The 21202-nt window shown below is 43.7% G+C and overlaps 1 protein-coding gene across 1 annotated transcript in view; it reads left to right on the plus strand.

Moving 5' to 3' along the window:
• The window catches only part of LOC134341068 (nucleolar transcription factor 1-like), a 113824-nt gene extending 93055 nt beyond the window's left edge, over positions 1–20769 (plus strand). Inside the window, exons 17-20 of the mRNA XM_063038818.1 lie at positions 229–276; positions 586–657; positions 18455–18583; positions 20671–20769. Coding sequence (XP_062894888.1) covers positions 229–276; positions 586–657; positions 18455–18583; positions 20671–20769 — 348 coding nt within the window. The remainder of the gene's footprint in view (positions 1–228; positions 277–585; positions 658–18454; positions 18584–20670) is intronic.
• The last annotated feature ends 433 nt before the right edge of the window (positions 20770–21202 follow it).

The raw sequence follows: 21202 nt of genomic DNA on the forward strand, positions 1-21202 counted from the left end.
ACAGTTGAACAAAAAGAGCAGAATAATTTTGACTGCTCCTGTTCCTCAAATCTGGCTGTGAAAATTGATATGTCATTTAAGTGCTTCCTAGGTAGACAAGCAGATTCTCATTAACTGTTATTTAATGGAATGAAGATGCAATGTTAAGAAAGCAGAATATACAGCAGCTTTGAGGCAACATTTTATTTTGAACAAGATTTGATTCTGGCCACTGATTTGTTTTCTTAGAGCATATCCCCACAAGAGAGGGCGGCATATAAGGAATACACTTCAAATGTAAGTGATGAGTCATATTTTCACTAATATGATTTAAAATTCTATTAGTTTTATCAACTCAGTTACAAAGAAAATTCTTTATTTCTGTCACTATTTTCTGCTTGTTTGCTTTTATGAATTGAGGAAGAGCAGTTATGGTCTGTGAACTAACATTTTAATCATGTGGAAATTGTTGTGGTAATTTGACTTTATGTCTGATCACTGAGGGGGTAGAGACTTGCTTTTCTATGCTAAGATCTGTCTGGGGGTAGTGTGACAGGGGTATAACTGCTGAAACTTTGATGTCTGAATTTGTAATGTCATTGACAGAAGCGCAAAGGTATTGCAAAAGTATCCAGTTCAAATCCCAAAATGAAAGTCGCTATACCACAGAATGCAAGTGTAAGTATTGAAGTTATAAGGTTACATACTGGGCTTTTTACTATGCTTGGATCTTATGTCTTCCTATTCCCAATTTAGACCATAAGACAAAGGAGTAGAAGTCAGTCATTCAGCCCATCACATCTGCTCCTCCATTTTATCATGAGCTGATCCATTCTCCCACTTAGTCCCACTCCCCCGCCTTCTCACCATAACCCTTGATGCCCTGGCTACTCAGATACCTATCAATCTCTGCCTTAGATACACCCAGTGATTTGACCTCCAATGCCACCCGTGGCAACAAATTCCATAGATTCACCACCCTCTGGCTAAAAAAATTCCTTTGCATTTCTGTTCTGAATGGGCACCCTTCAACCCTTAAGTCATGCCCTCGCGTACTAGACTCCCCCACCATGGGAAACAACTTTGCCACATCTACTCTGTCTGTGCCTTTCAACATACGAATATTTCTATGAGGTCTCCCTTCATTCTTCTAAACTCCAAGAGCGGACAAATTTTCCTCATATGTTTTTTTGAACCAACATGTCGAGGAACCAACTAGAGAGCAGGCTATTCTAGACTGGGTTTTGAGCAATGAGGAAGGGTTAATTAGCAATCTTGTCCTGAGAGGCCCCTTGGGTAAGAGTGACCATAATATGGTGGAATTCTTCATTAAGATGGAGAGTGACATAGTTAATTCAGAAACAAAGGTTCTGAACTTCAAGGGGGGTAACTTTGAAGGTATGAGACGTGAATTAGCTAAGATAGACTGGCAAATGACACTTAAAGGATTGACGGTGGATATGCAATGGCAAGCATTTAAAGAATGCATGGATGAACTACAACAATTGTTCATCCCAGTTTGGCAAAAGAATAAATCAAGGAAGGTAGCACACCCGTGGCTGACAAGAGAAATTAGGGATAGTATCAATTCCAAAGAAGAAGCATACAAATTAGCCAGAAAAAGTGGCTCACCTGAGGACTGGGAGAAATTCAGAGTTCAGCAGAGGAGGACAAAGGGCTTAATTAGGAAGGGGAAAAAAGATTATGAGAGAAAACTGGCAGGGAACATAAAAACTGACTGTAAAAGCTTTTATAGATATGTAAAAAGGAAAAGACTGGTAAAGACAAATGTAGGTCCCCTACAGACAGAAACAGGTGAATTGATTATGGGGAGCAAGGACATGGCAGACCAATTGAATAATTACTTTGGTTCTGTCTTCACTAAGGAGGACATAAATAATCTTCCAGAAATAGTAGGGGACAGAGGGTCCAGTGAGATGGAGGAACTGAGCGAAATACATGTTAGTAGGGAAGTGGTGTTAGGTAAATTGAAGGGATTAAAGGCAGATAAATCCCCCGGGCCAGATGGTCTGCATCCCAGCGTGCTTAAGGAAGTAGCCCAAGAAATAGTGGATGCATTAGTGTTAATTTTTCAAAACTCGTTAGATTCTGGACTAGTTCGTGAGGATTGGAGGGTGGCTAATGTATCGCCACTTTTTAAAAAAGGAGGGAGAGAGAAACCGGGAAATTATAGACCGGTTAGCCTAACATCGGTGGTGGGGAAACTGCTGGAGTCAGTTATCAAGGATGTGATAACAGCACATTTGGAAAGCGGTGAAATCATCGGACAAAGTCAGCATGGATTTGTGATAGGAAAATCATGTCTGATGAATCTCATAGAATTTTTTGAGGATGTAACTAGTAGAGTGGATAGGGGAGAACCAGTGGATGTGGTATATTTGGATTTTCAAAAGACTTTTGACAAGTTCCCACACAGGAGATTAGTGTGCAAACTTAAAGCACATGGTATTGGGGGTAAGGTATTGATGTGGATAGAGAATTGGTTAGCAGACAGGAAGCAAAGAGTGGGAATAAACGGGACCTTTTCAGAATGGCAGGCAGTGACTAGTGGGGTACAGCAAGGCTCAGTGCTGGGACCCCAGTTGTTTACAATATATATTAATGACTTGGATGAGGGAATTAAATGCAGCATCTCCAAGTTTGTGGATGACACGAAGCTGGGCGGCAGTGTTAGCTGTGAGGAGGATGCTAAGAGGATGCAGGGTGACTTGGATAGGTTGGGTGAGTGGGCAAATTCATGGCAGATGCAATTTAATGTGGATAAATGTGAAGTTATCCACTTTGGTGGCAAAAATAGGAAAACAGATTATTATCTGAATGGTGGCCGATTAGGAAAAGGGGAGGTGCAACGAGACCTGGGTGTCATTATACACCAGTCATTGAAAGTGGCCATGCAGTTACAGCAGGCGGTGAAAAAGGCGAATGGTATGCTGGCATTTATAGCGAGAGGATTCGAGTACAGGAGCAGGGAGGTACTACTGCAGTTATACAAGGCCTTGGTGAGACCACACCTGGAGTATTATGTGCACTTTTGGTCCCCTAATCTGAGGAAAGACATCCTTGCCATAGAGGGAGTAGAAGAAGGTTCACCAGATTGATTCCTGGGATAGCAGGACTTTCATATGAAGAAAGACTGGGTGAACTAGGCTTGTACTCGTTGGAATTTAGAAGATTGAGGCGGGATCTGATTGAAACGTATAAAAACCTAAAGGGATTGGACAGGCTAGATGCAGGAAGATTGTTCCCGATGTTGGGGAAGTCCAGAACGAGGGGTCACAGTTTGAGGATAAGGTGGAAGCCTTTTACGACTGAGATTACGGAAAACTTCTTCACACAGAGAGTGGTGAATCTGTGGAATTCTCTGCCACAGGAAACAGTTGAGGCCAGTTCATTGGCTATATTTAAGAGGGAGTTAGATATGGCCCTTGTGGCTACGGGGATCGGGGGTATGGAGGGAAGGCTGGTGCAGGGTTCTGAGTTGGATGATCAGCCATGATCATAAATGGCGGTGCAGGCTCGAAGGGCCGAATGGCCTACTCCTGCACCTATTTTCTATGTTTCTATGTTAACCTTCTTATTCCCAGAATTATTCTAGTGAATCTTCTCTGTACCCTCTCCAACGTCAGCACATCCTTTCTTAAATAAGGAGCCCAAAACTGCCCACCCTACTCCAAGTGAGGTCTCACCAGCGCCTTATAGAGCCTCAACATCACATCCCTGCTCCTATACTCTATTCCTCTAGAAATGAATGCCAACATTTCATTCGCCTTCTTCACCACTGACTCAACCTGGTGGTTAACCTTAAGGGTATCCTGCACGAAGACTCCCAAGTCCCGTTGCATCTCAGAAGTTTGAATTCTCTCCCCATTTAAATAATAGTCTGCCCGTTTATTTTTTCTGCCAAAGTGCATAACCATACACTTTCCAACATTGTACTTCATTTGCCACTTCTTTGCCCATTCTTCCAATCTATCCAAGTCTCTTTGCAGACTCTCTGTTTCCTCGGCACTACCGGCCTCCACCCATCTTCGTATCGTCAGCAAACTTAGCCACAAAGCCATCTATTCCATAATCCAAATCGTTGATGTACAATGTAAAAAGAAGTAGCCCCAACACAGACCCCTGTGGAAAACCACCGGTAACCACCAGCCAACCAGAATAGGATCCCTTTATTCCTACTCTCTGTTTCCTGCCAATCAGCCAACGCTTTATCCATGTATGTAACTTTTTCGTAATTCCATGGGCTCTTATCTTGTTAAGTAGCCTCATGTGTGGCACCCTGTCAAAGGCCTTCTGAAAATCCAAATAGACAACATCCACTGCATCTCCCTTGTCTAGCCTACTGGTAATTTTCTCAAAAAATTGCAATAGGTTTGTCAGGCAGGATTTTCCTTTAAGGAAACCATGCTGAGTTCTGCCTATCTTGTCATATGCCTCCAGGTACTCTGTAACCTCATCCTTGACAGTCGGCTCCAACAACTTCCCAACCACCGACGTCAAGCTAACAGGTCTAGAATTTCCTTTCTGCTTCCTTGCCCCCTTCTTAAATAGTGGATGACAGTTGCAATCTTCCAGTCCTCCAAAACCATGCCAGAATCTATCGACTTTTGAAAGATCATCGCTAGTGCCTCTGCAATCTCCACAGCTACTTCCTTCAGAACACGAGGGTGCATTCCATCTGGTCCGGGAGATTTATCTACCTTTAGACTATTCAGTTTCCTGAGTACCTTCTCTGTCGTAATTGTGACTGCGCACACTCCTCTTCCCTGCCACCCTTGAGTGTCCAGTATACTGCTGATGTCTTCCTCAGTGAAGACTGATGCAAAATACTCGTTCAGTTCCTCCACCATCTCCTTATCTCCCAATACAATTTCTCCAGCATCATTTTCTATCAGTCCTGTATCTACTCTCACCTGTCTTTTACTCTTTATATATTTGAAAAAGCTTTTAGTATCCTCTTTGATATTATTTGCTAGCTTCCTTTCATAGTTCATCTTTTCTCTCTTAATGACCACCTTAGTTTCCTTTTGTAAGCTTTTAAAAACTTCCCAATCCTCTGTCTTCCAACTAATTTTTGCTTCCTTGTATGCCCTCTCCTTTGCTTTAACTTTGGCTTTGACTTCTCTTGTCAGCCACGGTTTCATCCTTCCTGTATTCAAAAATTTCTTCTTTTTTGGAATATATCTGTGGCACCTTCCTCACTTCTCGCATAAACTCCAGCCACTGCTGCTCTGCCGTCCTTCCCGCTAGTGTTCCTTTCTGGTCAACTTTGGCCAGTTCTTTTCTCATGCCACTGTAATTTCCTTTACTCCACTGAAATAGTGACACGTCAGATTTCGGCTTCTCTTTTTCAAATTTCACAGTGAACTCAATCATGTTATGATCACTGCCTCCTAAGGGTTCCTTCACCTCAATCTCTCTAATCACCTCTGGTTCATTACACAATACCAAATCCAGTACATCCGATCCTCTAGTGGGCTCAACAATAAGTTGTTCTAAAAAGCCGTCTCGCAGACAGTCTACAAATTCTCGCTCTTGAGGTCCAGTGCCGACCTGATTTTCCCAATCCACTCGCATGTTAAAATCCCCCACAATTATCATAACACTGCCCTTCTGACAAGCCTTTTCTATTTCCTGTTGTAATTTGTAGTCACAACACTGCAGCTGTTTGGAGGCCTGTATATAACTATCATCAGGGTCCTTTTACCCCTGCGATTTCTTAGCTCAACCCATAAAGATTCTGCACCTTCCGATCCTATATCTCCTCTTTCTAATGATTTAATATCATTTCTTACCAATAAAGCCTCGCCTCCCCCTCTGCCTACCTTCCTATCCTTCCGATACACCATGTATCCTTGAACGTTTAGCTCCCAGAGACATGCAAACTTTAACCACATCTCAGTGATGGCCACAATTTCATACCTGCCAATCTATAGCTGTACGACAAGATCATCCACCTTATTCCTTATGCTGCGTGCATTTAAGTATAACGCCTTAAGACTAGTATTTGGTACTTTTTGTTTTGATTTCACTGCAACTTTATTGTACTGCAGCTCCTCCCTTCTCCTATCTATGTCATTGGTACCAACATGTACCAAGACAACTGACTGCTCGCTCTCCCCCTTCAGAATAATCAGGACCCGATCTGAGACATCCCGTACCCTGGCACCTGGGAGGCAACACACCATGCTTGTATCTCTATCAGGCTCACAGAATCTCCTATCTATTCCCCTGACTATGGAATCCCCTATGACTACCATATTCCTCTTCCCTCTCCTCTCCTGAACAACAGCGACAGGCTCAGTGCTAGAGACCCGGTCTCTGTGGGCATCCCCTGTCAGGTCATCCCCCTCAACAGCATCCAGAACAAGATATTTGTTGCTGAGGGGGAGAGCCACAGGTGTGCTCTCCACTATCTGGGCATTTCCCTTCCCTCTCTTGACAGTGACCCAGTTTTCTGACCCCTGTAGCCTAGGGATGACTACCTCCCTGTAGCTCCTGTCTATCACCTCTTCACTTTCCCTGATAAGCAGTAGGTCATCAAGCTGCAGCTCCAGATCCCTAACACGGTCTCTGAGGAGCTGCATCTCGTGCACCTGGCGCAGATGTGGCCATCAGGGAGGCTTCCTCTACTGCCTACGGTAACAAGTTTGAGGAGCAACACCTCACACTCTGTATGATTCGTCTTCAAACTGATGGATTGAACATCAATTTCTTTAATTTCCAATATGTACTCCCTACTACCTCCTGTCTTTCCTATTTGCATTTTGGCTACCCTTTCCCTGGCTCCCTTCATCCTCTTTATTCTGTGATTCATGCTCCTCTCCTATTAAATTTCTGCTTCACTCCTTTATTACTTTCCTCCCAGCTTCTCACTTCATCCCCCTACCCCTATACACTCATCTACCCCTTCCTGTTTGTATTCTTTATTTCCTCCAACTAATTATTCTTTCTCGTAGTCATAGTCATACTTCATTGATCCCGAGGGAAATTGGTTTCTCACCTCCTTTCCAGTCATGATGAAATACTTCAATGAAATACCTTCAGCATTTTTATTGTTTCAAAGTGTTAGATTTTGATAGCAAAGTCGACCTAGCTCTGTTTGCTTCTGTAGCTGAAGATTCTGTAGTTATAAATACTGGGTTTATAAGACTACAGGGAATGGGAGCAGAATTAGGCCAGTTAGCCTATCAAGCTTCCTTTTGATCATAGTTAGTTTATTATTCTTGTCAACCCCCATTTTTGTGCATTTTTCCTGCAACTTTTGAATCCATTACTAATCAAAGCCTCTCAACTGCCACATTAAATTTACCCAAAATCTAGGCTCTACATCGGTTTATGAGAACGAATTCTACAGATTCCGTCTCTAGTTAAAGAAATTCCATTTCATATTTGTTGTAAAAGGACATCCTTCTGAGGCCCTCAGGCCCTAGATTTCCACATTATTGGAAAAATCTTTTTCAAATCCACTCCATCTACTGTTTCAGCTTTCAGTAGGTTTCAGTGAGATTCCCCACTCATTCTTCAAAAACTCCAGTGAGTACAGGCCCAGAGCCATCAAACACTCCTCATACATTAACCCTTTAATTTCTGGTATCATTCATATGGATTGCCTCTTGACCCTCTCCAATATCAGAACACCTTTTTTTAGATAGGAGGTCCAAAACTTCTTAAATTACTCCAAGGTGCAGTCTGATTGATGACTTATAAGTAAAGCCTCAACATCGGGGTGTCATGGTATTGTAGTGGTTAGCACAATGCTTTACATTATCGACAACCCAGATTATTCCTGCTGCTGTCTGTGAGGAGTTCTCACTGTGACCTCATTGGTTTATTTTTGACGTTCTAGTTTTCCCGCCACATTCTAAAAATGTTGCAATTTGTGGTAATGGCCCCCCCCCCCACTTCCGCCTTCTCCTTCACCAGGCTCCATCCCCTTTTCCTTCTCTCACCTTATCTTCTTTGCTGCCCATTGTTTCCCTCTGGGGCTCTTCCCCCCCTTTTCTTCCATGGTCTTCTATCCCCACCTATCAGACCACCCCCCCCCCCAGCCCTGTATTTCTTTCACCAATCAACTTCCAGGCTCTTTACTTATCCCTCCCCCACCCAATTTCACCTGTCATCTTGTGTTTCTCTCTCCCTTCCCCCATCTTTTAAATCTACTCCTTTATCCTTCTTTTCCCCAATACAGTTGAATGATCTCAACCCAAAATGTTGACTGTTCTCTTTTCCATGGATGCTGCCTGAACTGCTGAATTCCTCTGGCATTTTACATAAGAACATAAGAAATAGGAGCAGGAGTAGGCCATCCAGCCCATTGAGCCTGCCCCACCATTCAGTAAGATTGTGGCTGATCTGTCTGTAAACTCAGCTCCATCTACCTGCCTTTTCCCCATAACCCTTAATTCCCCGACTATGTAAAAATTTATCTAACTGAATCTTAAATATATTTAGTGAGGAAGCCTCAACTGATTCCCTGGGCAGAGAATTCCACAGATTCACCACTCTCTGGGAAAAACAGTTTCTCCTCATCTCCATCCTGAATCTTCTCCCCTGAATCTTGAGGCAATGTCCCCTAGTTCTAGTCTCACCTATCGATGGAAACAACTTTCCTACTTCTATCTTATCCCTTTCAAAATTTTGTATGTTTCTATAAGATCCCCTCTCATTCTTCTGAATCCCAGACAGTATAGTCCCAGGCGACTCAATCTCTCCTCATAGGTTAACCCCTTCATCTCTGGAATCAACCTGGTGAACCTCTTCTGCACTGCCTCCAAAGCCAGTATATCCTTCCTCAACCAGAACTGCACACAGTACTCCAGGTGCAGCCTCACCAGTACTCTGTATAGTTGCAGCATGACCTGCCTGCTCTCGAATTCAATCCCTCTAGCAATGAAGGCCAACATTCTGTTTGCCTTCTTAATAACCTGTTGTACCTGCAAGCCAACTTTTTGTGATTCATGCACAAGCACTCCCAAATCCTGCTGCATAACAGCATGCTGCAATCTTTCACCATTTAAATAATAATCTGCTCTTGTATTATTCCTTCCAAAGTAGATGATCAGGCATTTACCAACATTGTATTCCATCTGCCAGACCTTGGCCCACTCACTTAACCTATCTGTATCCCTCTGCAGACTCTCCACATCATCTGTACAATTTGCTTTTCCACTCAGTTTAGTGTCAACAGCAAATTTTGCTGCGCTACACTCAGTCCCCTCTTCCAAATCATCAGTGTAAATGGTAAACAGCTGCGGGCCCAGCACCGACCCCTGTGGCACCCCACTCACCACTGACTGCCAACCGGAGAAACACCCATTTATACCAACTCTCTGCCTTCTGTTGGTTAACCAATCCACTATCCATGCCAATACACTGCCTCCGACTCCATGCATCGGTATCTTATTTATAAGTCTCTTGTGCGGCACCTTACTGAACGCCTTCTGGAAATCCAAGTATACGACATCCACCTGTTCTCCTCTATCCAATGCACTCATTATGTGCTCAAAGAACTCCAGTAAGTTTGCCAAACAGGACCTACCCTTTCTGAATCCATGCTGCGTCTGTCTAATGGAACCACTCCTTTGTAAATGTTTTGCTATTTCTTAATGACAGCTTCAAGCATTTTCCCGGCTACAGATGTTAAGCTAACTGGTCTATAGTTGCCTGTCTTTTACATATGTTGCTCAAAGGTCTTTGGATGGATAATTCACCTGGGCCAGATGGATTAAATCTGAAGAAATAATGGATGCATTCTCATAGTCATAATCATAGTCATACTTTATTGATCCCGGGGGAAATTGGTTTTCGTTACAGTTGCACCATAAATAATAAATAGTAATAGAACTATAAATAGTTAAATAGTAATATGTAAATTATGCCAGTAAATTATGAAATAAGTCTACGACCAGCCTATTGGCTCAGGGTGTCTGACCCTCCAAGGGAGGAGTTGTAAAGTTTGATGGCCACAGGCAGGAATGACTTCCTATGACGCTCAGTGTTGCATCTCAGTGGAATGAGTCTCTGGCTGAATGTACTCCTGTGCCCACCCAGTACATTATGTAGTGGATGGGAGACATTGACCAAGATGGCATGCAACTTAGACAGCACCCTGTTTTCAGGCACCACTGTGAGAGAGTCCCGTTCCATCCCCACAACATCACTGGCCTTACGAATGAGTTTGTTGATTCTGTTGGTGTCTGCTACCCTCAGCCTGCTGCCCCAGCACATAACAGCAAACATGATAGCACTGGCCACCACAGACTCGTAGAACATCCTCAGCATCATCCGGCAGATGTTAAAGGACCTCAGTCTCCTCAGGAAATAGAGACGGCTCTGACGCTTCTTGTAGACAGCCTCAGTGTTCTTTGACCAGTCCAGTTTATTGTCAATTTGTATCCCCAGGTACTTGTAATCCTCCACCATATCCACACTGACCCCCTGGATGGAAACAGTGGTCACCGGTACCTTAGCTCTCCTCAGGTCTACCACCAGCTCCTTAGTCTTTTTCACATTAAGCTGCAGATAATTCTGCTCACACCATGTGACAAAGTTTCCTACCGTAGCCCTATACTCAGCCTCATCTCCCTTGCTGATGCATCCAACTATGGCAGAGTCATCTGAAAACTTCTGAAGATGACAAGACTCTGTGCAGTAGTTGAAATCCAAGGTGTAAATGGTGAAGAGAAAGAGAGACAAGACAGTCCCCTGTGGAGCCCCAGTGCTGCTGATCACTCTGTCGGACACACAGTGTTGCAAGGACACATACTGTGGTCTGCCAGTCAGGTAATCAAGAATCCATGACACCACGAAAGCATCTACCTGCATCACTGTCGGCTTCTCCCCAGCAGAGCAGGGCGGATGGTGTTGAACGCACTGGAGAAGTAAAAAAACATGACCCTCACAGTGCTTGCTGGCTTGTCCAGGTGGGCGTAGACACAGTTTAGCAGGTAGACGATGGCATCCTCAACTACTAGTCGGGGCTGGTAGGCGAACTGGAGGGGATCTAAGTGTGGCCTGACCGTAGGCCGGAGCAGCTCCAGAACAAGTCTCTTCAGGGTCTTCATGATGTGGGAGGTCAATGCCACCGGTCTGTAGTCACTGAGACCGCTGGGGCGCGGCGTCTTCGGCACAGGGACGAGGCAGGATGTCTTCCACAGTACAGGAACCCTCCGGAGCCTCAGGCTCAGGTTAAATACATGGCGAAGTACTCCACATAGCTGAGGGGCACAGGCTTTCAGCACCCTGGTACTGATACCATCCAGTCCTGCAGCCTTGCCTGGGTTGAGATATTTCAGCTGTCTTCTCACCAGTTCAGCCATGAAGCCCACCATGGTGGTTTCGTGTGGGGAAGGGGTATAGTCATGAGAGCAGGGTGGGGGACTGTGAGCAGGGGTAGGAGGGGAGGGTGGAATATGTGTTGGTTGGGGGCTGACAACAGATGACTCGTGTGGGATGGGCAGGGGCCACAATGTTAAATCCGTTAAAGAACAGGTTAAGTTCATTGGCCCTGTCCACACTGCCTTCAGCTCCTCTGTTGCTAGTTTGCCGAAACCCAGTGATGGTCCTCATCCCACTCCAGACCTCTCTCATGTTGTTCTGCTGGAGTTTCCACTCAAGCTTCCTCCTGTACCTGTCTTTAGCCTCCCTGATCCTGACTTGCAGGTCCCTCTGTATTGCCCTCAGCTCCTCCCTATTTCCATCTCTAAACGCCCTCTTTTTAGCGTTCAGGATGTCCTTAATGTCCTTCGTCATGCATGGCTTGTTATTTGAATAACAAAGGACAGTTCTTGTCGGAAGATTGCAGTCCACACAGAAGTTGATGTAACCAGTGATGCACTCTGTGAGCCCATCAATATCCTCTCCATATCGCTCACAGAGTGCTTGCCAGTCTGTCACCTCAAAATAACCCTGGAGCGCCTCATAAGCCTCCTCCGACCATTTTCTCACTGTCCTCGAGGTTGCAGGTTTACTCTTCACCAGAGGCACGTAGCAGGGTTTTAGAAGTACCAGGTTGTGATCTGACCTTCCCAGTTGGAGGGGAAAGGAGCTGTATGCATCCTTAACGTTAACATACGTCAAATCCATAGTCCTCTCTCCTCTAGTTGTACAGCTCACATACTGCGTGAAGTTGGGCAGTGTTCTAGTCATGGCAACATGGTTGAAGTCACCCGAGATGGTAATGAAGGCACTCGGGTGCTGGGTTTATAGTCTGGCTATGACGGTGTAAATGATGTTACACGCCGACGTCGGGTTGGCAGAGGGAGGGATGTACACAACAACCACAATTGCATGCGAGATTTCCCTTGGCAAATAATATGGCCGGAGTCCAACAGGAAAAAGTTCAATATCTGGGCTACAGACCTGTTCCTTGATCATAATACGCCCAGGATTGCACCATCTGTTGTTTACCAGAACCGCCAGACCCCCTCCTTTACGCTTACCGCTCTCAGTGCGATTCCGGTCCGCTCAAACGGTCTGGAAGCTCTCTATGGAAACGATTTGATCGGGTATGTCCTCGTTCAGCCACGTCTCAGTGAAGCACATGATACTGCTCTCCCGAAATGTTCCCTGACCCCTGACAAGCGCAGTCAGTTCGTCCATTTTATTCCCCAGTGATCTCATATTTCCCATGATGAGAGAGGGGAGACACGGCTTATAACTTCTCTTCTCCATAAACCTCTGTTGTCTCGACCCGGTCCTGTTCCCTCACCTTTTTGATCCCCCTCTGCATCCTCTGTGTTTTCCTCCAGATTTCAGCCGGTATGTCCACTGCTCTGTTCACTAAACCGGCAGGCATGAGCGCAATCAATTGGTCCCTGGAATACACAATGCGGCCATCCTGCTGCCACGCTAATGAGACGTGTCCGAATGTAACTAATTGGTCATGATCTTTCATGAATCACTTGATTCAGGCGTGATTCCAGAGGACTGGAAGAGTGCAAATGTTAATCCACTCTTTAAGAAGGGAGGAAGTCAAAAGAAAGGAAATTATTGAGCAGTTGGCTTAACCTCAGTGGTTGGGAAAGTGTTGGAGTCTGTTACTAAAGATAGGGTTTTGAGGTACTTGAAGACTAATGGTAATATAAGACAAAGTCAGCATGATTTTTGTCAAGTGAAATCTTGCCTGACAAATCTGTTTAGAGTTCTTCAAGGAGAAACAAGCAAGGTGGACAAAGGAGAGTAATGGATGTCATTTACTTGGATTTTCAGAAAGCATTTGATATGGTACCGCACATGAGGGTGCTTAACAAGATACAATTCTATGGATTACAGGAAAGATATTGGCATGGATAGAGAAATGGCTGATAGGTAGAAACATAGAAAATAAGTGCAGGAGCAGGCCATTTGGCCCTTCGAGCCTGCACTGCCATTCAGTATGATAAGGCTGATCATCCAGCTCAGAACCCTGTACCAGCCTTCCCCCCCCCATACCCCGTGATCCCTTTAGCCACAAGGGCCATATCTAACTCCCTCTTAATTATAGCCAATGAACTGGCCTCAGCTGTTTCCTGTGGCAGAGAATTCCACAGATTCACCACTCTCTGTGTGAAGATGTTTTTCCGAATCTCGGTCCTAAAAGGCTTCCCCTCTATCCTCAAACTGTGACCCCTCGTTCTGGACTTCCCCAATGTCGGGGACAATCTTCCTGCATCTAGCCTGTCCAATCCCTTTAGGTTTTTATACGTTTCAATCAGATCCCCCCTCAATCTTCTAAATTCCGAGTATAAGCCTAGTTGATCCAGTCTTTCATCACATGAAAGTCCTGCCATCCCAGGAATCAATCTGTGAACCTTCTTTGTACTCCCTCTATGGCAAGGATGTCTTTCCTCAGATTAGGGGACCAAAACTGCACACAATACTCCAGGTGTGGTCTCACCAAGGCCTTGTACAACTGCAGTAGTACCTCCCTGCTCCTGTACTCGAATCCTCTCGCTATAAATGCCAGCATACCATTCGCCTTTTTCACCGCCTGCTGTAACTGCATGGCCACTTTCAATGACTGGTGTATAATGACACCCAGGTCTCGTTGCACCTCCCCTTTTCCTAATCGGCCACCATTCAGATAATAATCTGTTTTCCTGTTTTTGCCACCAAAGTGGATAACTTCACATTTATCCACATTAAATTGCATCTGCCATGAATTTGCCCACTCACCTAACCTATCCAAGTCACCCTGCAACCTCTTAGCATTCTCCTCACAGCTAACACTGCCGCCCAGCTTCGTGTCATCCGCAAACTTGGAGATGCTGCATTTAATTCCCTCATCCAAGTCATTAATATATATTGTAAACAACTGGGGTCCCGGCACTGAGCTTTGCGGTACCCCACTAGTCACTGCCTGCCATTCTGAAAAGGTCCCGTTTATTCCCACTCTTTGCTTCCTGTCTGCCAACCAATTTTCTATCCACATCAATACCTTACCCCCAATACTGTGTGCTTTAAGTTTGCACACTAATCTCCTGTGTGGGACCTTGTCAAAAGTCTTCTGAAAATCCAAATATACCACATCCACTGGTTCTCCCCTATCCACTCTACTAGTTACATCCTCAAAAAATTCTATTGAGATTCGTCGGATATGATTTTCCTTTCACAAATCCATGCTGACTTTGTCCGATGATTTCACCGCTTTCCAAATGTGCTGTTATCACATCTTTGATAACTGACTCTAGCAGTTTCCCCAGCACCGATGTTAGGCTAACCGGTCTATAAATTCCCTGGTTTCTCTCTCCCTCCTTTTTTAAAAAGTGGGGTTACATTAGCCACCCTCCAATCCTCAGGAACTAGTCCAGAATCTGAAGAGTTTTGAAAAATTAGCACTAATGCATCCACTATTTTTTGGGCTACTTCCTTAAGCACTGTGGGATGCAGACCATCTGGCCCTGGGGATTTATCTACCTTTAATCCCTTCAATCCCTTGAATTTTCAGGAAGTGAGTGGGACTAAAAGGGGACTTTTATGGTTGGCTGATGGTGATTGGTGGTCAGTATTGGGACCACTAATTTTCACATTGTTTGTCAGTAATTTAGATAATGGAATAGGTGGCTTTGTGACAAAGTTTGCTGATTATACAAAGATAGGTGGTGAGTTAGAGAGTGCTGAGGAACCAATGGAATTGCAGCATCTGGATGTTCCACAACACATCCGGGACAATGTTCTTTGGACAGATGAGACAAAAGTTGAACTTTGGCAGAAATGCACTTTGCTGTGTTTGGAGGAAATAGGGCTCAGCACCCCAACACCAAAACTTCTTCACAACAGTGAAACATGATGGAAGGAGCATCATAGTTTGGGACTGCTTTGCTACCTCAGAGACTGGATAGCTTGCAAGCATTGAGGGAACAATGAATTCAAAATTGTATCTAGACATTTTACGAGAGAGTGTCAGGGTAGCAGTCCGTCACCTGAAGCTTAATTCAAATCAGACGATGCAACAAGACATTGCTGCGAAACATAAGAGTAAATCAACAACAGAATGGTTTAAAAAGAAGAAACTTTGTGTTTTGGAATGTCCAAGTCAGAGCCCACACCTTAATCTAATTGAGATGCTATGGCATGACCTGAAGAGAGCTGCTGTTGCAAGGAATCCCAAAAACATTGCCTTCTAAAAGTGTATACCAATTGTATACAAATTGTATACCAATTCATTTGTGGCAGACAGAAGGTCTTCTATTGGTGCTGTTCTGAGTTCCAGAAGGACCCAAATGAGCTGACCATGCCAACACTCCTTGGTTAAGGAGACCCTCAGAGCAGTCCTAAGGAGCAATGAAACCTCTTGCACAGGCCGTTAGTCTGTGGATGATATACTGTGGTGTGTTGTATCCTAATGTCATGGTTCTGGGCCATCACAGCCTAAAAGTCTGAAATGAATTGGGGAACTCAGTCAGAGGAAATATTAGATAGGGTACCAAAGCGTGCAATCCATCTGCTGATGAACGCCCAAGTCATGTCTGCACCCATTGTCAAATCTAGAGATGACCTTTGGCCATCTGGTCGTCCAGGGTAAGGAAGTGTGTGAAACTCTGGGGGTGGGGGGTAGGGGGTTAAGAGGATCAAACAAGGTCCACATTGACCTGGTCAAATCATCACTCGGAGACCTCAAAAAAACAGCACCTGAGCATGACAGTTAATTGTTGCCCGAGGCATTCCACACAAACTTTAGTTCAACCAGTTTCTGTGAGGCCTCTGGCCAGGATACAGGAGGCCATGTATGGAGTCAAAAACAGTCCATTTCCAGTTTGTGGACATGAAGTGGGGGTGGGGGGGAACCAGTTGAGACATCACATAGGAAAGAAATCCCAGCTTCTCTGAACTTAATGTTAGTCAACCGCAGGGTCTGATATTTTGGCTATCACATGCACAAGGATTTGTTGTCAATGATCACTGTGAAATGACGACCCTCTAGAAGAAAACGAAAATGGCAGACAGCCAGATAGAGACTGAGAAGCTCATAGTCAAACATATACTTCATTTTGGGGAGGGATGGAGCTGCCAGCAGAAGAAAGCAATTGGCTGCCACATGCCTCTGACCAACTGTCATGCACAGCACCCACAGGTCCACAGGTCTGAGGCATCAGGAGTAATGGCTACAGATGCGTTGGGGAGTAGGTGAGCTAGTAGAGTCATGTTGGAACGAGCTTGCTTGGTATCATCAAATGCCCTGGTCATATTTGCTGACCAGTCAAGCACTTGATTACGGGCATTGCCATTAAGTACACTACGTAGGGGGATCATAAGTCCAGCAGCTCGTGGAATGAAGTAATGATAAAAATTTACTCCTGTTGTTTTTTAGTAGTGCGGGCAGTAGGAAATACATAATAGCGGCTACCTTTGATGGGAGGGGTTTCACACCATCTGTGGAGATGTAATGGCAGAGAAAGTCAATGGTGGACAATACAAACTGGCATTTAGTAGGGTTAATAATCAACCTGTGTTGGCTTAAGTGCTAGCAAAGTGTGTGGAGATGAGATGTGTTCGGATTTGGATGCCCCTGGTGACAAGCATGTCATCCAGGGAAACAAAAGAAAATCGAGGTATTTTAATACAGAATCCATCAGTTGTTAGAAAGTCTGTGCTGAATTTTTCTGCCCAAATGGAATGCACAGAAACTCAATAAGGCCAAGTGGTATTTTGCAGTTCTTGGAATGTTCTGTGAGCAACAGGCACCTAATTAGATGGACTTAGGAAAAAAATTAACTTTCCAATTAAACATGCTGAAGAGTCTTGGATGTGTGGAACCAGGTAATGCTCAGGGGTGGTGACTTCGTTAATGATCAAGTATTACCACATGGGTAGCAACTGCCATCACACTAAATGACCATATGGAGGGGTGAAATGTTTGATTGAGCTGTGGGGAATTTACTGGGGGAACAGGGTAACAACCTAAAGTCCTTGACATCTACAAGCTGGCAGTTCTTAAGATTAACTAACAGTCGGCACACAGGAAATCTGCATTGAACAGAGAACTAGTCACCTTAGTCCCATGTGTAATGATGCCCACTGAAGCAGAGTGTTTCCTGTTGTGTCCCGTAAGTTGGTGGCCTCCAGAGAGATTTTGTCTCTCTTTGCCTTCTCATCAATAGGCGATGCCAGCAGGACACTCACTTGAGCACCCGTGTCACACAGGAAATGTCACAGGATAATGAACAATAGATGACCCTGGCAGCTGGAATCCATGGTGTTTGCTGATGTACATGAAGCTACCAGGCAGGTAGCAATGCGGTCCATTAGCTCTGTTGGTTGAGCAGCGCTAAGGCCAGACAGGGAGAGCAACAGTTTGGCGTGGTTGGGCTGTGATAGTTCAAAAATCTGCAAAAGATGAATTTTAGTGATTTATATTTTATTATTTTCAGGAAGGTGCTCAAGTAGACTCAGCATTCACACAGCTATGGAATTGCAGAGCGATACTACCACATAGAGATAGTTGGAGTCATCAGCAGTGATTTTTCCCAGAGCAGATTGGGCTTGCTGTGTACAAGCCAAGCAATGGCATTTTTACCCCAAAGCTCCCGCAATTTCAAAGCAACTGAGTTGGCCGATAACTGGAATCATCCTAGAGCATTGTGTCACCAATGTAGGTTTTCCAAAATAAGATGAAGTGAGGCTTTTTATGTTTAACAAAACCCATAACACATTTTTGTTGAACTCCAAAAACCACACAACAAAAGTGCACTGGAAACCTTTACTTAATAACATCATCGTGTCAGACCAGATTCTTAAAGTGAAGCACATCACAATGTCAGTGATTGTGAATTATTTACGTTACTCTACAAGTTCAGTAGCTGTGCAGGACAAATGTTTAGATGGAAAATATAGTTAAGAATTTTTCTAACAGTAAGCTTGATAACCCACTCTTGACATGAATTATTTCCACTTTCAGTCATGTGCTCTCTGGTCTTTAAATTTTGATCAGGATTAATGAAATAATATTCTGAGCTGTTAATGGTTACTGCAGGAAACAGAGGACTCTGAGGAGGAGGAGGAGGATGAGAATGAGGAAGGAAAGGCCAACTCTTCAGATTCTGATGATTCATCAGGTTCAGACAGTGATGAAGAGACTGAAGAGGATGATGATGCAGATGAGGTAAATGCATGAAGATTCTTTTGAAGTCTGCTATTAGAAGCTGTAGTGGATTGAGAATGCTCCCTCTATCCCTGCCTAGTTTCAATGCAGCCAATAAGTGAGTGAGTCCACTCTGAACATCTGTGCACTACAGATCACTAGAAGCCATTGAAATTTCATAGTGGCAGTGAGATTTGAGAAGTGAGCGGGGTCTATCAACATTCTACATGCCTAGATTGTTAGGAGCTTTTGGATTTTGTGTAGAGGATACAGTTTTGAAGAAGTGTATGAGGCCATTTGGGACTTCCTCTGCAGAGATTATGAGGAGTTATCGGACTGGGTGGAAATATCATTTGAAAAAGTGAATAGGGATAGTCGGGGCATTCTGTGCATGTAAGATTGCATGGTTATTAGGTACTTGGCAAGGGCCAATAGGACGAAGTTAGATTTAAGCAGAGCAGCCATTGTTGGAATGGACAATATTGTATTGTGGAGCTTCAGGCTTTGGAAAGGAGAAGTAGAAACTGTAGGTAGATTTTCAGGTAACATACTTCCTTATTACATATTTGCTAGGCAGGTTAATAGAATATTCATCTTGTGTGTTGAGGGAAGGCAGTGAGATCTCCAGTGAAAGAATTGTATCCAGTTTCTTACAGATTGTGTTAAGAAACTGGACCTGAAGCTGAATTAACTCTGTAGCATTTGGAAGGCTTGAGGTGTTGATCGACAGGTAATAAGGAACAAAGTTACACATAAGGTGCAGGGTACAGGTGATGGGATGGCGGTCATGAGGACGAAAAGGAACAGGCAACCTCATTGGCAAGTATATTGCTCATGGGAGGATGAGGAAAGTCATAGCTGTCACTAGAGTAGAACAAAGGTATTCTGGGAATACAGGTCCATAATTCCTTGACAGTGGCTTCACTGCTTGATAGGTCATAAAGAGAGCTTTTAGCACAATGATTTTCCTTAACTATTGAGATACTGTTTCAGGTGTATGAGAGATCGATAAGGCCTAATTTGAAGAATTTTTACAGTTCTGTTCACCTGCTTACAGCAAAGATAGCAATAGAAGTAATACAGAGAAAGTTTATAAGGATGTTACCAGGACTGGAGGACCTGAGTTATAGGGTTAGGTTAGGACTTGGTGGAATAGGTTATGAATTTATTTCCTGGAGTGGGGGCAGATTTAATAGTGAGGGGTATAGATAAATTCATCAATCTTTTCCCACTGAGTTTGGGTGAGATTGTATAGGGTCTTAGGGTAAAAGAGTGAAATGTTTAAGGGGAGCATGAGGGTGAACTGTTTCACTCAGAGGGTGGTGAGAGTGTAGGACCATCTGCCAGTGGAAGTCTTGGAAACTGGTCTGATTTCAATATTTATGAATAATTTGGTAAGTACATCAATGGGAGGGTTATGGAAGGTGATGGTGTAGGCACAGCTTGATGGAACTTGCAGAATATTAATTTGGCATGGGCTGGATGGGCGGAAGGCTGTAATGCGGTATGATTTCATGGCTCGAATATCTGTATCCTTGCTGGGGATTGTAGATATACTCAAATTGATTGGTATAAAACCTTGGGATGAAAAAATTACCAGAATATACAGCAAATGGACATAGGAATAAAGTCAGGTGTTTAGTTTTGCTGTACTGACGTAGTAATTTGGGTTGTGCAAATTGATTCAAAAATTTTGGGTTTCTAACATCCAGACTTAAAAGAGAATTAAAGTTTTCAACAGGCTGATAGTTTTCATGAATGATCGTAAGCATATATTTGGAATATTATAAATATTTCTAGCTGACCGTGATGTCTCAGTTAATTTTTCAGTTCTACTCACTGCTTCAGAAACTATTTCATTTGCACTTTTAGATCATTCTGTAATAGGTAACAAAGGACTTGCAATCAATTCTTCACACAAATGAGCTATTTACAATAGAAGTTGAAGTAATTTGTTTGCTGCTTAGCCCCCTGTGGAATGTTTCCCTTTACTCCTTTCCTCCACTTCTTTAGCTGCACTAATGTTTAATGTTTAGATGTCTAATGTTTAAATCAATTGTCTACTGGCAAACCATTGCTTGTTGACCATTTTCATGCTTATTTCTTAGAATGCAGATGAAGATGAGGATGAAGAGGAAGATGAAAACCAATCCGACAGCAGCAGCAGTTCTTCATCTGAAGAGTCTTCTGACTCAGACTCTGACTGAAGTGTTCTGCTTTGATCTTCCTCAAACTGTCATGGGCCTAAAGCTGAGCCCTCATGCCCATACCAGCACAAGTGGCAGAAGAAAACATGCTAAATCTAATGTGATACAGTGATCATTATCCAATACAATCAGTTTCTTGGAACAAATTTTCTGGGCTTTTCTGAGTTGTTTTAAGCTCCTTGAAAACTACTAAGATTGCAAGTAAGAATGGACCAAATGAAGAATTAGTGGTTTTCACTGGAACAATTATAGTTACAAATTATCCAGAAATTACCCTCCATCTGTTTGGTAATGAGTGACTTTCAGGACCATTTAAAAAAGACTGACATACAAATTCTCCGGTATAGCTTGGAATAAATTTTGTAATCAGTAGTTTAGGCACCATAGAACAAAGTTGTATGTTATTAAGAGTGAAGTCACTCAGTTTTTAAAG

This window comes from Mobula hypostoma, chromosome Y (assembly GCF_963921235.1).
Source record: "Mobula hypostoma chromosome Y, sMobHyp1.1, whole genome shotgun sequence".
NCBI lineage: Eukaryota > Metazoa > Chordata > Chondrichthyes > Myliobatiformes > Myliobatidae > Mobula > Mobula hypostoma.